General features: G+C 36.6%; 1 protein-coding gene and 1 pseudogene across 5 annotated transcripts in view; both read right to left on the minus strand.

The window, feature by feature from the left end:
• Positions 1 to 10169: 10169 nt before the first annotated feature.
• The window catches only part of Mybl1 (MYB proto-oncogene like 1), a 43068-nt gene continuing 34082 nt past the window's right edge, over positions 10170 to 19155 (minus strand). The window contains exons 11-17 of one of the 5 annotated variants that reach the window (XM_090338897.1): positions 18737 to 18879; positions 17630 to 17744; positions 14977 to 15093; positions 14788 to 14889; positions 14179 to 14358; positions 12691 to 12815; positions 10170 to 11256 (exon numbers count right to left, since the gene is read on the minus strand). In XM_090338897.1, the coding sequence (XP_090195023.1) occupies positions 11244 to 11256; positions 12691 to 12815; positions 14179 to 14358; positions 14788 to 14889; positions 14977 to 15093; positions 17630 to 17744; positions 18737 to 18879 (795 nt within the window). In that variant the 3' untranslated portion in view covers positions 10170 to 11243. Of the gene's footprint in view, positions 12816 to 14178; positions 14359 to 14787; positions 14893 to 14976; positions 15094 to 17629; positions 17745 to 18736; positions 18880 to 19155 lie in introns of all 5 variants that reach the window. The other 4 variants (XM_090338896.1, XM_090338898.1, XM_090338900.1 and 1 more) reach the window with 4 other exon arrangements.
• LOC150058827 (NADH dehydrogenase [ubiquinone] 1 subunit C1, mitochondrial pseudogene) lies at positions 17992 to 18225 on the minus strand (annotated as a pseudogene).

Genomic DNA, 19155 nt, shown 5'->3' on the forward strand with positions numbered 1-19155 from the left:
TAAAAAAAATAATAATAATATAGATGGGGCCAGGAGGGTAGCCTAGTGGTAGAGTGCTCGTCTAGCGTGCATGATGTTAATTTTCTAACCCAGGAACATGGAAGGATTTTCAATTTCCTTAAATCTGCTTTAATTTCCTTTATCAGACTTTTAAAGTTTTCATTGCAGAAGTCCTTCACTTCTTTGGTTAACTCCTTGGTATATTTTTTGAGGCTATGACAAAAGAAACTGCTTTCTGATTTCAGCCTTGCCCTTGTCATGGTTGGCATTTAGAAAAGCTATTGGTTTTTGTGCATTAATTATATACTCTGCTACTTTGCCGAAGTTTCAGATCAACTCAAGTAACTTGGGAGTGGAGTCTATGGGGTTCTCTAAATACAAATGCAAAGAGAATGAGTTTTACTTTCTCCTTCCCTATTTGGATCCCCTTTGTGGTTGCTTCTTGCCTTACTGATCTAGCTAGAAAATCTAATACTATTTTGAAGAGGAGTGAAGAGAGCAGACATTCTTGTCTCATTACTGATTAGTGAGGAAATGGCTTTAACTTTTCACCATTGAGTATAATGCTGTCTGTAGGTTTGTCATACACAGCCTTTACTATATTGAAGAATGTTCCATGTATCCCTAGTATCACCAGAGCATTCATCATAAAGGGGTATTGGATCTTATCAAATGTCTTTTCTGCATCTATGGAGATGATCTAGTGTTTCTTGTCCTGGCTCCTATTGATTTGATGAATTACATTGATGAGTTGTTAAAGTCGATTGGCCAGAATTTTATTGAGAAGTTTTGCATCAATGTTTATCAAAGAAATAGTTCTTCTTTGATGAGTTCCTATCTGATTTTGAGATGAGGGTTATGTTGGCTTCCTCCAATGAGTTTGGTAGTAAACTTCCGATTTCATTGAAGAGTTTGAGGAGTATTGAAGTGAGTTCTCCTCTGAAGACCTTAGAATTCAGCTGTGAACTTATCTGGTCTTAAAGGAACTGATTTTTGTACACTATGATTAGGAGATACTGAGAATTCAATCTCTTAGGAGTTGTTCTTAGGCAATTTACCAAATAAAGTGATAGAGAAATTCTTGCTAATTGTAATCTACTTTCTGCACCCACAATCCACATTGTGAGATTCTCTATACTCACAAAGACTCAAATGGTATCCTTGACATTTACATGTTAGTCACTTTATTATAGATTCAAGTCTATGAGTATGGTCTTGATTGGGACAACTATTTTATATGGTATTGTTTGCGTGTCTATACAGTAGATTGTAGTCACTGCAAGAAGTTGCAGATCACATGGAGTCAGGTCAAAAGTGGTGGAAAACATGATGCATCCCCCTAGAGAAAGCAGGTGATCATCCCCTAGGACCAGGGTCAGTGGTCAGGAGTGGCAGATTCCCGAAAGAACCTCACCATGTTCTGGCAATGGAATGGAGAGACCATGTTTTTTTCTGTGTTCTATTATTGTATTTCAGTCTGTGCCTTGTGTCACAGACTAGAACTCTGTGTGTATGTGTGTGTGTGTGTGTGTGAGAGAGAGAGAGAGGGAGAGAGAGAGAAAGAGAGAGAGAGAGAGAGAGAGAGAGAGAGAGAGAGAGAGAGAGAGAGAGAGAGAGAGAGAGAGAGAGTCTGTCTGTGTGTTTAACAAACATTTCTCTACTCATTTATGGCCAAAATAGAAATTAGGTAAAGCAGCATATTATCTGGAGCTTCCTCTTGACTGCTTTTTCTGAAACCAATGCTTAATAAAACAATCTTTTTTTTTTTCCTGGATGCATTGAAAGAAGCAAAAAAGAGGTTAAAGGACTCAGGAGAGTCAACGGCTCTGGCCTGTGAGCAGACGGACCATTCACACAGTTTAGTCTCTAATTTGATCAGTCTCTTGTGAATTTCCTGCCCAAGCTGGTTGTCCTGGGGAACAAAAGCCTGGAGCTGCGTGTGTTTCACGCCCCATTGGAGGCGCACACTAGCCAAGGGTGGCCCTGCTGGTGGCCTGCAGTCATTAGCATGACTTGCCATCTTCAGTGGGTTGGCTTTTTCAAAAGGCCACTGGGAAATTTAGCTTGGGCAACCCTAGCGTTCTTCATATTACTAGGACAAATCATTATCTTTTTATCTCCTAAGTAACTCATGAAGGTTTTTATTAACAACCTCCTGTTACTGCTTTCTCACCAGGAAAAACATCCTTTCCCAGATGGACTTTCTCCAAAGTTGTGAGAACACTTAAAGTGACTGAAAACTGTCCCTAATTTATTCATTCCACAGTTTACAGTCAAGAGCATCTGTAGACCATGTGCATGTGGCTACCCGCCTTGAGAAATAATCTGCAGTCTTGGAAATGTTGCTCATATCCAAAAGGGAGAGGTACCAAGTTACCTTATTCCACTTTAAACAATGAGTTGAATTTACCCCTAAGAGAAATGCTTCTATTTTTTTTTTCTTTTTTTTTTTGCCAGTCTTGGGCTTGAGCTCAGGGCCTGAGCACTGTCCTTGGACTTTCTCAAGGCTAGAGCTCTACCACTTGAGCCTCAGCACCACTTCCAGCTTTTTTCTATGTATGTGGTACCGAGGAATCGAACCCGGGTCTTCATGCATGCTAGGCAAGCACTTTAACCACTAGGCCAAATTCCCAGGCCCAATGCTTCTGCTATTGCCAAGTACTCCATCCCAACCTAGAGCCTCCTTCCTTTAATCAAGTAATAGAAGAAGTAGGTGAATAGGTGAATAGGAAGATGTTCCCAAAATAAGGTGCAACTTCATCTTACAAGTGTATCTGAGAGACAGGATAGGAAAATGGGACACATATCTAGAGGAAGCAACTTAATAATTCATTTAAAAGAGAGGGTGAGTCTACCTGGTACTATGATTTCTCTGTCTAAATCTTTACTTTTCTTCCTCATCAAAAAATAAGAATGCTGAGCCAGGGGCTGGTGTCTCATCTCTGTAATTCTAGCTACTTTTCGAGGCTGAGGCCTGAGGATCACAGGTCAAAGCCCAGGCACCAAAGTCTCTGTGAGATTGTAATCTCCAATTAACTATCAGAAAACCACAAGTGGCACTGTGGCTCAAGTGGTAGAGTGCTAGCCTTGAGCTGAAGAGCTCAGGGACTGTGCCCAGGCCCAGAGTTCAAGACCCCTAACCAAAAAATAAATAAATAAAAAAAAAAGAATTCTGCCTAATTTTGATTAAGTTCTAAATACTAAGTCCCAGTGATTGTAAATAGAGATTCCCTTCTTGAACACTTGTTTGTTAAACTTGTCATTTAAAATATGATGTAAAAATCAACGTTAATAAGTTCTTTAATAAAAAAGGAATTCTGGTTTCAAATTCTTGGAGACTGTGTCTAACATGTGAGCAGATTTCCTTAAATACTCAAATAGTAAATGTTTAGTAATTATGCACTCTATAAGATAATGAATACCAAATTTTAATTAGCTTTATTAAATATAGAGAAAAAAACTATTTTAACTCAGTGTGGTCAGGTGCTTGACAAACATGAGAGAAGAACTGTGTTCAATCGCCAGTGCTATAAATATATAATTAAGTAAATAATGAAAAATGAAAAGTTTCTGCACAGCAAAAGAAACAACTGAAGAGACAACTTACAAAATGTGAGGAAATGATTGACACTTAATCTTTTGATTATTAGAAATAATATCTAATATCTAAAAGACTTTTAAAAATTATCAGCCCAAAACATAAATAATCCAATCAATAAATTAAAAAAATGAATTAAATGGATAGTTTTCAAAAGGAAAAGTACAGTTGGAAGAATAGCTCAGATGGTAGAGCACCAGCCAATGAGCGAAAGTGTGAGAGTGTGTCTCAGTCTCAAACAGAAAAAAGAAAAGAAGGAGGGGAAGGAAGAGGAGGAAAAGGAGGACAAAACAACAACAAATGGAAGTGGCAGTGTGGCTCAAGGGGTAAGGCACTAGCCTTGAGTTGAAGAGCTCAGGGACTATACCCAGGCCCAGAGTTCAAGCCCTGTGACTGACAAAAAAAAGCAACAACAACAAAAAAATGGGCAAAGAGCACATTTTTAAAATGATACTTTTTCTATCAAGAAAATACACATCAAAACTATACTAAGGTTTCCATCATACCCCAGTTAAAATGGCAATCATCAAGAAAACAAAGTATTATAACAAATGCTAGGGAGGATGTGAGGAAAAGGAACCCTCATACACTATCAGTGGAAATGTAATTTAGTGCAAACAGCATAGAAATCAGTATAGAGGTCCTAAAACAAAAAATAGAACTGCCATAGAATCTAGCCATAGTGCTCCTTGCCCAAAGCAATCCCAGACAGCACAAACTAAAAATATTCGTGAACCTAAATATGCATACATATATATATATATACACACACATGAGTATTATTCAGTCACAGTGAATAATAGTGAAGCCAGGTGTTGTGGTTCATGTTTATAATCAGGAGGAATATAGTTCAAGGTCAGCCCAGGATAAAAGTGAACAAGACACCCCCCCCACCATCTCAACAAAACCCAGATGACAGCTCACATCTGTAATCTCATTTATACAGGAGACATAAGTAGGGAAATCAAAATCCTAGTCCAGCACAGGCAGAGGGGGGGAGGGCATATCTGAAAAAAATCTAAAAGCAAAATTAATAAGTATGCCTTAATTCGAAGAGCACTTGCCTAGCAAGCACAAGACCCTGAGTTCAAACCCACTACTTCTAAAAAAAAAAAAAAACCCAAAAAACAAAAAAAACAACTTGGTTTGCTTGTATATGCTTCAGCCAAAGGCTGAGAAATGTACATGAACCCTTTATTATTACTTCCCCCAAAGTGGATGATTTTTACTTGTCTACATCTTGTATTTTGGGCTTCCTTGTTCTTTAAACTGAAAGACCAGAGGAACTCTAATTAGGTAGTTCCTAATATAAAGGGAATATTTTCTGCAGACACAAAGATGGATATATATCTCTATCTGTATGTCTAAATATATATGTATATACACACCACATAAATGAATGGTACAGATTTATCCTTTATTAAAAAGAGCATTAGGGCTGCAGGTTTAGTCTAGTGGTAGAGTGCTTGCCTAGCATGCATAAAGACCCGGGTTCAATTCCTCGGAACCACATATACAGAAAAAAGCCAGAAATGGTGCTGTGGCTCAAGGGATAGAGCTCTAGCCTTGAGAAAGCCCAAGGACAGTGCCCAGGCCTTGAGTTCAAGCCCCAGGACTGGTAAAAAAAAAAAAAAAAAGCATTAAAGATTTTAAAACTTCATTTTATATTGAAGTATATGGCTTGCTCATTTCATTGGCTACAATTTCTGAGTAGTGTACAGTATTTTGTATTTACTCCATTGTTCAAAATTTTGTAGATTCAAGGCTTATGCTCTCCCTAATAAATGACAGTCCTACATGACTTAGCAAGGATGAACACTCTATACTACACTGCTGGTTAAGTATTGACCCTAAGTATATATGTTAAGTTTGATTTTTCTAGATTTAATAGAGTTAAAGTAACAACTTGTAGGTATTTGTGGAGAAAGGTTCTACCAGAAGTATCTATAGTTGGTCATGGTGAACCAGTAGATCAGAGGTCACTCCTTCCCCTCCCATAGTTCTTGTGATCTCCTGGAATATTGTAAGACACAGTGCTCATGCCCAGGTGTGTGCCCATGCCTTCTGCAGCCAAAGCCTGTGCTCATAGAATGTATCCTTCCAGAAGATGTTCCAGAAAGAAAAAGGGAGGCACACATGGATGGCTTTAATGAAAAACAGAATCAATGGCAGCCACAAGCAAAGGACAGGTAAGGTCCAACAGGAATTCAGAATACGCAGGGTGACTTCCGGTGGAAGCTTACCCTGCCTTTCTCCATGAACCAGCATTCTCCACAATATTCCACATCCCCTTGCCCTTCCATTCTTCACTACGTCCATTTTTATTGACTAATGGGCTTCTTCCTCAGTGTCCTCAGCAGCTGCAGCAGCTCCACCTTGCCCGGTTGTGAATGGCACCAGCAGGGCAGATGTGTGTCACTACGCATTCTTCCTGTGAGTAAGCAGAGGAGGCAAAAGTGTGATAGCTGAATTATCACAAAAGCATCATGCTGGACCTCATAAAGGGCCTGAACTGAAGCACATCAACCTAAAATGTACCCTCAGTCCTGCTTTGTTTCCCTGTTGTCCTCAATTTCATTTCCCTAACCAAATCTATCCTCATTCTTCTCAAGGACTATTAAAATAGTCATCTGTCTCCTGGGCTCACTGGTCATGCCTCCCACAGCAAGAATCCTTTCTTCTTCCTAGCAGAGGATTCTGCTTCTTTTCTTTTCTCTTGTTTCATGCAGAAGTTTTAAGGAATTGCCTCTTCTGGCAGGTGCACTCACACACCACGGCTAGAGCATGAACCCAGGACTAGAAAGACCTGGTCTTCTCATCCTAATTGGGGACAATTAGAAGGACCTTTGAGCTTCAGAGCATCCCACAAAGTTGCCCATGCCTGGGACCTCACAGACAGCCCAGCTTGTCTCCTCTCTTTCCTTTCTCAATTGTAGGTCACCCAAGCGTTTCCCAATGTGTTTCCTGCATGTGACTCTCAGTCTGACCTGCGTTATGACTTCCTTATTAGGAAGGCTTAGTTTATCAGGTCTGGCCCCTCTGCTTCAGCAACCTCCATTGACATCACCCAAACTCTACTTAAAACTGCCAGCCTTAGGGTCTTGGATCTTGGAAGTGGCTCCTTTATATTCCACCCTTTACCTGGAATATATCAGCACTTTTAACCTACTGACCTCATGCCTGTTGGTCTGAGATTACTTCAGATATCATGTTCTCCCAAGGGAAATTGATCCTTTGCCCCAATCCTTTATAGAACAGTATTCTCTCCTTCACAGCACTACTGTCCAAGAATGTATGTCAGGCAGACTGCTTTAATTTGCTTACTATTACATCTTGGTGTTTGGTTTATGTTTTTTTCAGATGATACGGTAAATAATGGATATGTATAGTGGTGACCAAGGCAAAGCTCCTGCCTTCAGGAAGCTTCCAATCTACTGAGAGAGATGGTAAGGGGGTTGAAAATGTACCGATGAGGAAACTAAAGATAGTGGCCTAGAGACACAGGGTTGAACATAAATTCTAAAAGAGAGAGGAATAATATTTCACCAAACTGATCCATTGTGACTGGGAATAAGTAAGATTAGTCTGGAATTGCAAATGATTTTTTTTTTTTTTGCCAGTCCTGGGCTTGAGCTCAGGGCCTGAGCCCTGTCCTTGGACTTTCTCAAGGCTAGCACTCCACCACTTGAACCTCAGCACCATTTCCGGCTTTTGTCTATGTATGTGGTACTAAGGAATCGAACCCGGGTCTTCGTGCATGCTAGGCAAGCACTTTAACCACTAGGCCAAACTCCTGGCCCCGCAAATGATTTTTTTTTTCCTTCAGGTGACTTCTTTTTTTTTATTGTAATTATTAAAAGGGTTACATGATATTTGCCAGATAGAAGGTGCATTAATTCACATACATTGATACCCTTTCACATGTCTTGGTACCCATTTCCCTCCCCCCCACACACCCCCATGATTTTTTTTTTAGTAATTTCAAACCACAAGCCCAATATACAGTTGCCAAATGTGGCAAGAGAAATGCAAAATACCCTATTGGTAATGTGTATTGATATTAAAAATTGTTTGATTTATTGGTTTATAAATATTACTTTTAAAATATATACTCCCTCTTGTATGTTTCAAGAACTAAGCAAACACATTCAATAAACCTAGCTAGCCTACCAGCTCTGGATGAGGAAATCTTAGGAGTAAAGAAAGTGGATTGCCAGGCACCAGTGGCTCACACCTGTAACCCTAACTACTCAGAAAGCTGAAATCTGAGGATCAAGGTTCAAAGCCAGCCTGAGCACTAAAGTCTATAAGACACTTATCTCCAAATTAACCACAAGCAAACCAGAAGTGGTGCTGTGGCTCAAGAGGTAGAGTGCTATCCTTGAGCTTTTTGAAAAGCTCAGGGACAGCACCCAGGCCCAGAGTTCAAGCCCCACAACCAACCATAAAAACATAACAAAACAAAAATAGAATAAAGACAACCATCCTCCTTTCTCCACACTGGCCAAGAAAACACAATCAAACCAAGCATGGTCTGTACTTTGAACTTGAACAAGCAAGTTTTGAGAACTGCAAAAGTAAAGGCAGTACATCACACTACGTTAATATTAAATGTGCCACAAATTCTACTTCTATTGTACATATGCCAGATTTTAAAAGGTTTTCAGCAGCACACCCTTCCTAGAAAAGAATTTTTTCCAAGTTCACTTTTATCTTAGTTTTCTGATAAAATCTGCATGCTTTTATTGACCCTATTTCTACTAATTTTTTAATTTTTTAAAAATTTTTTGCCAGTCCTGGACTTGGGCTCAGGGCTTGAGCACTGTCCTTGGACTTTCTCAAGGCTAGCACTCTACCACTTGAGCCTGAGCACCACTTCCGGCTTTTTGCTATGTATGTGGTACCGAGGAATCGAACCCGGGTCTTTGTGCATGTTAGGCAAGCACTCTACCACTAGGCCAAACTCCCAGCCCTATTTCTACTAATTTTTAAGAACAGGAAAAGTGAAATATTCCAATGGGATTTCACTTAATTCAAGTTACCCTCTTCTTCATAAAATGCACCACATCTTTATACTGTATCTGTTTTACATTAGAAATCAGAGGTCTGATTGGCTAGCAGACCTATCACTCATAACTAGATAAATCAAGCAGGAAAGCATATGCTTATAAAAATGACCCACAAAATTAAGAAAATAACATTTTCCTGGCTACAAAGCAAAAGAAATTGAGTTATTTGTATGAAATAAGTATGATCAAATATTCTCGGATAAGTGATGACAAATTTTTGAAGTTCTTTCCATTTAACTTTTGGTAAGATTTTTCTAGACATAAAAACGAAGTAGTCATAAATAGCAATTCCTACTCTTCAGAAACGTCAAGTCTAGTGGAAAAGTTTTATGGAAGCAGTAGGATAATCAGGAAATTTTATAGACTTGTTTTGATGGCTGAATGAGATTTTAAGTCTAGAAAGACCAAATAATAGGGAAAAAATCAAGAGTATTTTATAAACCCAGGTATGAAAACAGAAGCATATACATATATGTTCTTGGAGAATTCAACTCACCAATATGGTTAGAAAACAAGCGAGAAAAGATAGGCTAGGCTCAGTTTAGGAAATAAAGAATCAATTTCTGAATGATAGATGTGATCCTATGTGTTTCTTATTTCTATACAAATGTTTTTGTTGGGGCCGGGAGTTTGTCCTAGTGGTAGAGTGCTTGCCTAGCAAGCACATACACATACCACATACACAGAAAAAAGCCGGAAGTGGTTCTGGGGCTCAGGTGGTAGAGCTCTAGCCGTGAGAAAGCCTAAGGACAGTGCTCAGGCCCTGAGCTCAAGCCCAGGACTGGCAAAAAAAACCCCAAAACAAGTATTTTTATTCATATATGAGAATGTGCCTAATATTCTCAGCAGTTTTATTTCGCAGTACAAATAAATAGATCAAATAAGGATTGTTTTCATGGATCTTATAAACTTGGCTTAAGCCCTATATTAGGAGGTAAACTAATTTCAGTAAGTTAATTTCAACAGATTTCTGAGCATAGGAGGCTGAGGAAATCACTAAGATAATGCAAAAATCTAGGTGACCAGTCAGTCTTCTACTCATGACTTCATGATGCTACTGTGAAGTGTTTTGGTATTTCTACAGAATGAAGCCCATATGATTAGTGCAACAGTACTAATAGATAGATGGACAAAAATCAGAGTGATAGCTTTATAAAGCTGAGAATTTACAACATATTTCAATGCAAGAGTCAAAGGAGGGCAATACTATTCAGAGTTAGAACAAAAGAAGGACAGCTCCAAATTGGGAAAAAGAGGAAATCTGTTTGGGACATGTTGCATTTTATGTCAATAGAAGAATTACATGGAAGTGTCTAAAATGAAAGTTGAAAATATGGTATGAATAAGGTTCAGTCAAGAGACCATGTTGTATTAACAGATATGATTACCTATAAAAGGGGCCCTTAGGGGGTGAGGAGGCCAAAGGAAAAATAATTTGGGGTTCAGTCCTTGAGGGTGCAATCAAATCCATAAAACACAAAAATGAGCAATAGCAGGCAAGCTTATACACAGACAGATGCTTTATTTGGATGTTTAGTATATGTCAACATTGTTTGCAAGATTCTCTTACAATGGGAAGTTTTCTCATATATCAAAAATAAATGCAATTTAATCAGGGAAATTGATGTATTAATGTGAAAACCATACAACAAAATGCAGTATGATAGATGTGTAGTCAGTTCCCATGCAAATATGGCTACTACATGTATGTCTGGCATTTTATAAATATTGAAAGAATTCAAACAAACACAACAGTAAAAAAAGTGACTTAAGATGCCTGACATATACATATTTACGATTAAAAATCTTACAAAAAGCAACAAAGCAGTTAACTGGAGGATTCAACCAATACCAACCCAAATACATACTATATCTTATAAGCCTAGGCCTATCACAATATATTACCATTTGGGATGATTTAATGCTCAAGAAAAATTATGCTTTTAAAAAAATATAGCTCTTCCAAGATATTATAATTTGGTGATTGGAGACTACTGCATTCAATCCAGTTCAGGGCTACATTTATAAAAAGCCAAGACACAAAAAGCCATTATGTACTATTTGTTCAGGTAACTGAAATAATCCCATATGATTTTGTCACAATCATTGGTTTTACAAAGTGAAATTTCTGTGAGAAGTTCATTAATTAGAAAGCAATCAACATACTCAACAAAACATGCTACAAAGATTCAAATTGGTTTATCACTTATCAACAAGGCATAATCTTAGTATCACCATACATACTCATTACTTCTCACTAACATATAGTATGCAAAAGCTAGTGAATGAATATAAATAACTTAAAATCCTTGTAGGTCTACTGTTCAAGAGCTAGCATTAAAATACTTAGTATTTCCATTTCTATTACATAAAAACAGACCCGAAAATCTTAAGCTGTTTTATTTTGTTTTTAAGGCATTAGTAGTATTTTGGTCTTTGTAAGAATTTGCCTGGTAATGGTTGATTCCATTAAGTTAACTTGAGAACTTGCCATCATTTGCTTTTTATCTTTTCACACAGTGCAAGTGGTGGTTCGCTCTTTCCATCTCATAGCAGCAAGCCGATTCTGCTATTTTCTATAGCAGCATACTTTAGGAGTGGAGAGGAGAGAGTGTGTCAATTATAAATAATTCAAACTACAGTGTACAATTCTATTTACCTGTCAGTGTTTAAGTTGACAGCACACCATTATAAGTCTCAAAAAATTACATAAAATCTCTACCACAAAAGCAAATAAAGACATTCTTTTAAGAAGAAATAAAATAAGTGCAAACACCTAAACGGGCAACTGAAGCAACTGTTGTAACCTGTAGAGAAATGTAAAACATTTATAAAAGGACAAAACATTTGTATAAATAAAAGATAATGTTCTCTACTTCTGAAATATTGAGAAAATATCATAAACTTCTAAGTGCAGACTGTTTTAAGGGACCAAGGTACCATATTATTTTTAAAACAAAATGTAAAAATTTCAAACACATATACAAATCACCAGATTAATTTATAAGAGTCCCCTCAATATAATTTAAAAACAAAATATTAAATTATTATTTAGTACATTTTTAGAACTACTTTATAACCAACATGATTTAAAGGGCATAGTGCAATATTTAGATAGATGTGACACATAGTATATTGTATTATTTGCAGCTATAACTTAACTGTTTCATACTTAAATATCAAAAATGTTTTTTTTACTATGTTACTTGTAATAACAGGAAACAACATGGCTTCTAGACACCCTGCATACATATAAATATCTACATTTAAGCTTTAAAAATTAAAATAAATTATAAAAAGACTTCCTTCCAATTTACAAGGTTTTCCTGTTCCTACATACTGTACAATACATTCAACAAAACTCTCAGCTCTTCTGAGATATGAAGAAAATACTGACTCTTCACTAAAAAGGAAAAAACTCATTTTCAATGCTTTTTGTATTTAGTACTATGCTCAAATAAATACATTAACACTGTAGTTAATTTTATTGTTTCTGAAAAATACCAAAACTTAGTAGTGCAACTTCTTTTTTAAAAAATCTTCCTTTCAATTCCTTTCCACTGTGTGTTTTTGTTTTATAACGGTAGCCTAAGTGCCTCAGCACATGGGCAAAAGTACTTCATAAAACCACATGTACTTCCCATACATGAACTCATTTCATAGATAACGGGTACTCATATACCTGTCTAAAACAAAGCTGCTACCTCAAGAGGGAGCAACATACATCTTGTGAAGAAAATACCCTTTTGGAATATGTGTAAACATTCTTACTTCTCTATTTTAGTCTTTAAAATGATTTTCCAAAATCTCATATTTTAAAAAAAATGAACAATGAAATCACCCACCCCTTACTTAAGTGACCTATTAGCTTCTCACCTATCCAATATAGAAAATAAGCCAACCGTTTTAGGGTTATATTTTAAAATTCTAAAAATAATTAATTGAGAAAAATCTCACTGCACTTAATTTGGTATAGAATACAGTAAGGGAGTGGGGAATTCCATCACTTTTAATAACAATTACAGTATCAGAGCTCTTGAAGTGCTGCTGGTAGCCGTGTAAGTACTCAGATATCTTCTTGCTTGTTCAGTCATTATAAGCTGATCTTCTGTCTTTCCATAAACCACTGTTTCCCACTCACAATTTGACTAGAAAAGAAATATCAACAGTATGTGAAAATTATTAAAATAACTATCCATTCTACTTCACAATTAGATTCTTCAAAAATCAATCTTTTGACTGGTATTTTATAATTACTGTAAAATGTTTTGAGAATGGCATTGTGTATCTTTTTTTAAGGTCAGTCTATGTTTGTATTAAAGGTATTTTCAGTACTCATAGGCCTATAGAAACAGTGCAAAAAATTTGTCTCTAACAACTCCCCACAAATCAAGTGAGTGTTCACCTCTATTGCTTCAAAAGTTTGCATAAGCTTGAAAAAGAGAAGGGTTAGAGACATAGTTCACTAGTGGAATATTTTACCTAGTATGTTAGAGGTCCTGAGCTTGATCCCCAGCACTACTAAAGAAAAAAGAATTAAAGAGAGGATGTAATATTAAAAAGGAATCAAAAATGCTTTATGTCTTACCAAAGAGGAAATATACTAATGACATAAAATGAAGTTTGATTTATTACTGTATCATAGGTATGGTCTGCTAGTTAATAAAACTTTCCCAATAATGTCTATGCTAATTAAACACTGGAGAGTTAAAATATTTTAAGTAGATTAAGAGAACATGTGTCTTTGAAAGTAGTGGTTCAAGACAGCTAGAAGCCACATCTGGTTGCCAAAATGTTTTCAAGGAATACGCAAATGTCAGGGAAATATGCTGCAGTGATTGTGGTATAAAAATGGAGAAACCTTTCTCTGTAATTAACTCTCACATTACCTGGGATGAAGTCTACTTATTTTTATTAGATACAGAGAACAGGGATTTCATTGTGATCTTTCCATGCATTTTTATAATGTATTCCAATCAACCTTACCTCCTCTACTCTACGGTGATCTCTTAAGTTAATACAGTAAAAATTTTCTCCAGCCTTAATTTGCAGTTACAAACTGGTCACACAACAACAGAAAAAAGAATTTTGTCTTATATCTGAGCCAACAAGTTTACAGGGAAACACTGTACTGACAAAAACATGCTGAATCAGCTTCCAACCACTTACCCTTGGTCAGGCAATAAACAGGGAGCTATATATTTGTTTGTTTACTTATTTATTTTAGGAGAAGAGAGGTCAGACATGGATTTAGGTATTTTTAGTTTAAAAAAGGAATTGTGCCTAAGAAATCACTAAGAGCTTTGGCTGAAACTCCAATTGTATAGTTGATATGAGTCTCTCAAACCCAAATAAATTTTGAGTGACAAAATAATTATGAATGCTTAGTTACTGTTAGTGAAATTTAAATTTCAAATTTAAAAGAAAAAGTATAATTTGTAATCAGTAAATTTAAAGTGATTATTGAATAAACAACAACAAAAATTGCTAAGTGAATTTATAAATCCATACCTGAAGATTCTTTTCCAATTTGACAACTTTAGAAGTGTTAGGGTTTGGTTTCTTTTTAGTAAGTGTATATGTTTTGTTGGCTGAATTTATATCTTGTTTTTCGAGAGTCAAGTTGCACCTATTGTCATGTATTTCCAATAATGGTATCATTAATAAAGATGTTGTAAATGCATTTTCTGACTAAGAAAAAAAAGAAACAGAAAAATAAAAAATAATAATTGAAAATGGAGACTGATAGAGGGACTACTGCGTAAGTGGTAATGGAAGCCCTGGTTCATTTTCCTCCTAGAAAGTATTTGGCTCTGATATAACTTTCTAGCAGTGTAGTAATATTAAATATTTGGCAATTAACCAAAATTTAAAAATGAAATTTAATGCTTAGTAACCTACCATTTTGACATTATATATAAGAAAGCTAATTCTTCCCCAAAAAAGAAAACCACAAAGAATGAAATATTCTTAAAAGTTAACAAATTCTCTTGAATGAGGAGGAATAATATTAAAGGATATTCTATGAATCTCTAATCAAATGGCCACACAACAAATAAAAAAGGAGAACTACTAGAACTTGTAGTAACCAGCTAAAATATATATGAACCCTTTACTAACCTGTATGCCTAAAATGTCTTCAGACAATAGTTGAGGGTCTGGTTCTTCCTTTTCCCAATTATCTAAGACGAGAGACTTTCTGACTTTCTTCCCAGAAGTACTCTGCTAGAAAGAATAATTTACAAAAAAGCATGATAGCCAAATCACTTAGACAAAAGACTTTTATTAACAAAAATACTAAAAGATTACCTCTTGCTTGCAGCTTTTGTAAGAAGGTTCATCTTCCTCTTTGAGAAATATATCTGTTCCAGTTTCTTCTTTTAAAACTTCTCGAATGTCTTCTTCTAAGAAGGCAAGTGGCTGCGACTAAATTATTTTTAAAAGCATTTTAAAAAGTGGCTGATAGCATTGTTTTCTCCCTACATATACAAAACCTGTATTTCATACCTTTCTATTATTGGCAGAATTTTCTCCTACTCCCAACAGATATGTAATAAACTAAGCAGTTTTACGGCAAAAGGTATCATTTTTAATGTTAAACTATTACTGTATTCACCTATATATGTCTAAAAACAGACAATAAATTTTCCTAAAAGTGACCAGTTTTTTAAACACATTTTTAAAAAATTTCTAGCGAGCTTGTCTGTCTCCAATGGCTATTCTAGGGTATTTCAAGAGTAACAACATCGATAAATCATAAATCTCAGATAACTAGAATACCTCCTTTTATTTTATTTCTGGTTGAACTCAGGGCCAGGGCTCTGTCCTTGAACTTTCTTAAGGTTAGTGCCCTACCACTTAAGCCACAGCACCAATTCTGGCTTTTCTTTATACATGGTACCAAGAAATTGAATCGAGGGCTTTATGTATGCTAGGCAAGCACTCTTATCACTAGGCCACACTCCCAGCCCCAACTAGAATACTTTCTATCTCTGTTTTTAAATTACAACTACCAGCACAATAAGAGTAACAATACCAACAACTAAGCACATAAAAACTGCCCTGAAACTCAAGCACCTATTATTTCTTTCAGCTTCACAACAAAAAGTCTGGAGTGTGCTTTATGACTTACACAGAGAAGAGAAAACTGAGGCTTGAGGAGTTACCATGATTCACTAGTTTACTTAATAATTATAATTATGTAAGTGCTTAGATATATCAAAATGTTAAAAATTATTTTAGTGGTTAGTCTAGCTAACCACTAGTAAAATTATTAAAATGTATGTTTCAGTTTTGAGAAAAAGTTCTAAACCAGGCTCTGGTGGCTCATGACTATAATCCAAACTACCTAAGAAGCTAAGATGTGAGAATCACAGTTCGAAGCCAGCCCAGGAAGGAATGTCTGAGAGACTACTATCTCCAATTACATACCAGAAAACTGGAAATGGAGCTGTAGCTCAAAGTGCAGAGCACTGAGCCAAAAAAAAAAAAAAAATCCAAGGGATAATACCTAGGCCCTGAGTTCAAGCCCTTCAACTGACCCACCCCCACTCCCCAAAAAAGAAAGAAAAGTGTTCTAATATTCAATGCATATCCTACAAAATTAAGAAAATTGAAGGGAGGGTTTGGGTTGGGAAGGATGAAGAAGAATGATGAAGGAGTGGCATCAATCATCATGCATTGAATTCACAAACTGATTTGTCTTTGTACAACTACTTTGTACAACTAAAGATAATAAAATATAATTTAAAAAAGGAAAAGATTCTGTTGACAACTATTTTGTTTTCTCTAGCTAACATACCGAAAGTAAATATTCAAAATCAGCAAGCAAAGGTTTATTTATAGGTCAAAGAAAAAGCATAACCAATTTGAATCTGTGAATCAAGAGATAAAACCTTGTCTAGCTATTTAGGAAGCTGAGATCTGAGGCTCACAGTTCAAAGCCAGCCTGAGCATGAAAGTCTGTAAGATTCTTAGCTCCAATTAACCACCAGAAAACTGTAAGTGGCACTGTGGCACAAGTGGTGGAGTGCTAGCTTTGAGTTGAAGAGCTCAGGGACAGCACTCAGGCCCAGAGTTCAAGCCCCAGGACTGACCAAAAAAATAAATGTTGTTACAGTATCTGACTTTGTTACAATGCATATTGTACATGTTTGTTTATTTGAAATAGGAAAGGGAAGGGGGAAAAACAAGATGATTGGGAGGGGGTAGAAGGAGGAAAATGGGGACAAAAACATGAGAAGCAGTATCAATATGTGAGAAATAATATACCCTCTATCTGGCGAATATAACTGTGACCCCTCTATACATTACAATTTTTAAAAATTGGAAAAAAAAAAACTTGCTTCAGTTTCAGTGAAAATTGTGTGGTGTGTGTCTGTATGTGAGTCCTGGAAGATGAACTCGCTCAATGGGCACTAACCCTGAGTTTCTTTTGCTCAAGGCTAGGAGGGGCTCTACTACTTGAGCCATAGCTCAACTTCCAGCTTTTTGCTGGTTAACAGAATGTCAAAATACATGTCAAAAATTTAAAAACGATAAAAATCAGTTTGTAGGTTTTTTTTGTTTGATCAATGAGCATGAACTCTGGGCCTGGGCGCTGTCCCTGAGGTCTTCAGCTCAAGGCTACTGCCCTACCTGTGAGCCACAGCACTACTTCCAGTTTTCTGGTGGTTAACTGGTGATAAGAGTCGCACAGACTTTAGTGACAAGGCAGACTTTGAACTGCAATCCTCAGATCTCATCCTCCTGAGTAGCTAGGATTACAGGTATGAGCCCCCATGCCAGGTTAAAACTGATTTTTTGAGGGGGGAGCAGCTTTGGTAGTGGGGCTTGAACTCAGGGCCTGAGCGCTGTCTTTGAGCTCTTTTGTTTAAGGCTAGTACTGTACTATTTTGAGCCACAGAGCCACTTCCTGTGTTTTCTTAAAATTAGGAAAACTCTTAAAATAGAGTATACATACCACAATTTTAAGAGGTCCATATTTTTTCTCTTGAGCAGCAAGTGCATTCTTAAAGGGGGTTGGCGTTCTTGGTGTGGTACCCAATAAAGATCTTCTAATAGTAGGTGTCCTAAACCTGAACAATCATTTAAATGTTTGTATTAGTCACAACTGGAATTCATACAAGTCAAGAAAGGCAAAGATATGCTAAAGGTATAAGCTACATTTTTTAAAATTTCTTTTATTTAATGATGTAAACACAAATACTGACTTGATACATATTCATATTTAACTTTTCCTCTTACATTTACATCTCAGTAGATGGGGAATCCAGAAGGACTGCTATGGTCATGTGGAACATACTATATTCACAGTTCCAAAGTTTATTCTAATCCATTTCTTTTTTTAATACTCTAAAACATCTTCATGATGTTGTGTGATGAGTTTGTACCACAGGAAGCCCATGGTGGTGAAGGTCAGCATGACCTTGGGCCAGTTGGGCTGGGCATGCAGCGGCTCATGCATGTAGAATTTGGACTGCGCGGGTGAGCTTCTCAGGGAGCTGGGTGGACCGCCAGCAACCCCGAGAAGGGACGTAGCCGCGTGGAGGGCGCCATCTTGCCAGCCGGTCCTACATTTTTCCTATATGCATATGCTTTATTTAAATATTACAGAACGACTTCAAAGTTTGTTTCCCTGTAATCCTAGCTACTGATGAAACTAAGATCTGAGCATCTATCTCAGTGTGAAGTCAGCCCAAGCAGGAAAGCCCCTGAGACTTATCGCCAATTAATCACCAAAAAAGCTGTAAGTGGAGCCATAACCCAAGTGTTGAGTGTGAGCCTTGAGCAAAAAAACATAGAGGCAGTGCCCAGGCCCTGAGTTTAAACAGAAAGCCAAACCAAACCAAACCAATATAATTCTTTAATCAATTATCTTTAGAAAAAGAAAAAAATACTAAAAGTTTTGTTTATAAAGTTTTATGCTACATTTCGCCAGTTTTCAGTGTCTTACCAGAATAAAACATGAAGTTTAGTAAAGCATACCATTTATTTGAACAAAAAGTTACTCTGTCCTTGACCTTATGCTTTCCAGTTTCTCTAACACCATTATGCAGTATCTACTTACCCTACATTTTCTTTTTGATCTTTGGGAGTTGTTTCCTTCTGAAGAGGGGTTGTAATGAAAACTTTTTGCCCACAAACAGGGGTTGATGTAAATGAAGGATTTTCCATATTAAGTTGTTCATTTTCAGGACATGTGTTAAAAAACTAAAAAGGAAAGAGAGTTTAAAGACAATTTTTAGAACATTTAGACTCCTATAAAGTATTTGATAAGATTTTCCTACTCTTTCCTCATTTGCTTTAGAAAAAAATTAACATTTATACTCTGCTGCATGAAATTAAGTTCCACAAACACAAAAATTCTTGTCTGTTTTGTTCACTGTTGCCTCCCAGTGCTTAGAATAGTATTTAGCACGTAATAGGCCTTCAATAGTTGTTTAAAAGCCATGAGCCATGGTGGCTCATGCCTGTAATCCTAGCCAG

Source organism: Megascapheus bottae, chromosome 9, assembly GCF_031878675.1.
Source record: "Megascapheus bottae isolate mThoBot1 chromosome 9, mThoBot2.hap1, whole genome shotgun sequence".
Lineage (NCBI taxonomy): Eukaryota > Metazoa > Chordata > Mammalia > Rodentia > Geomyidae > Megascapheus > Megascapheus bottae.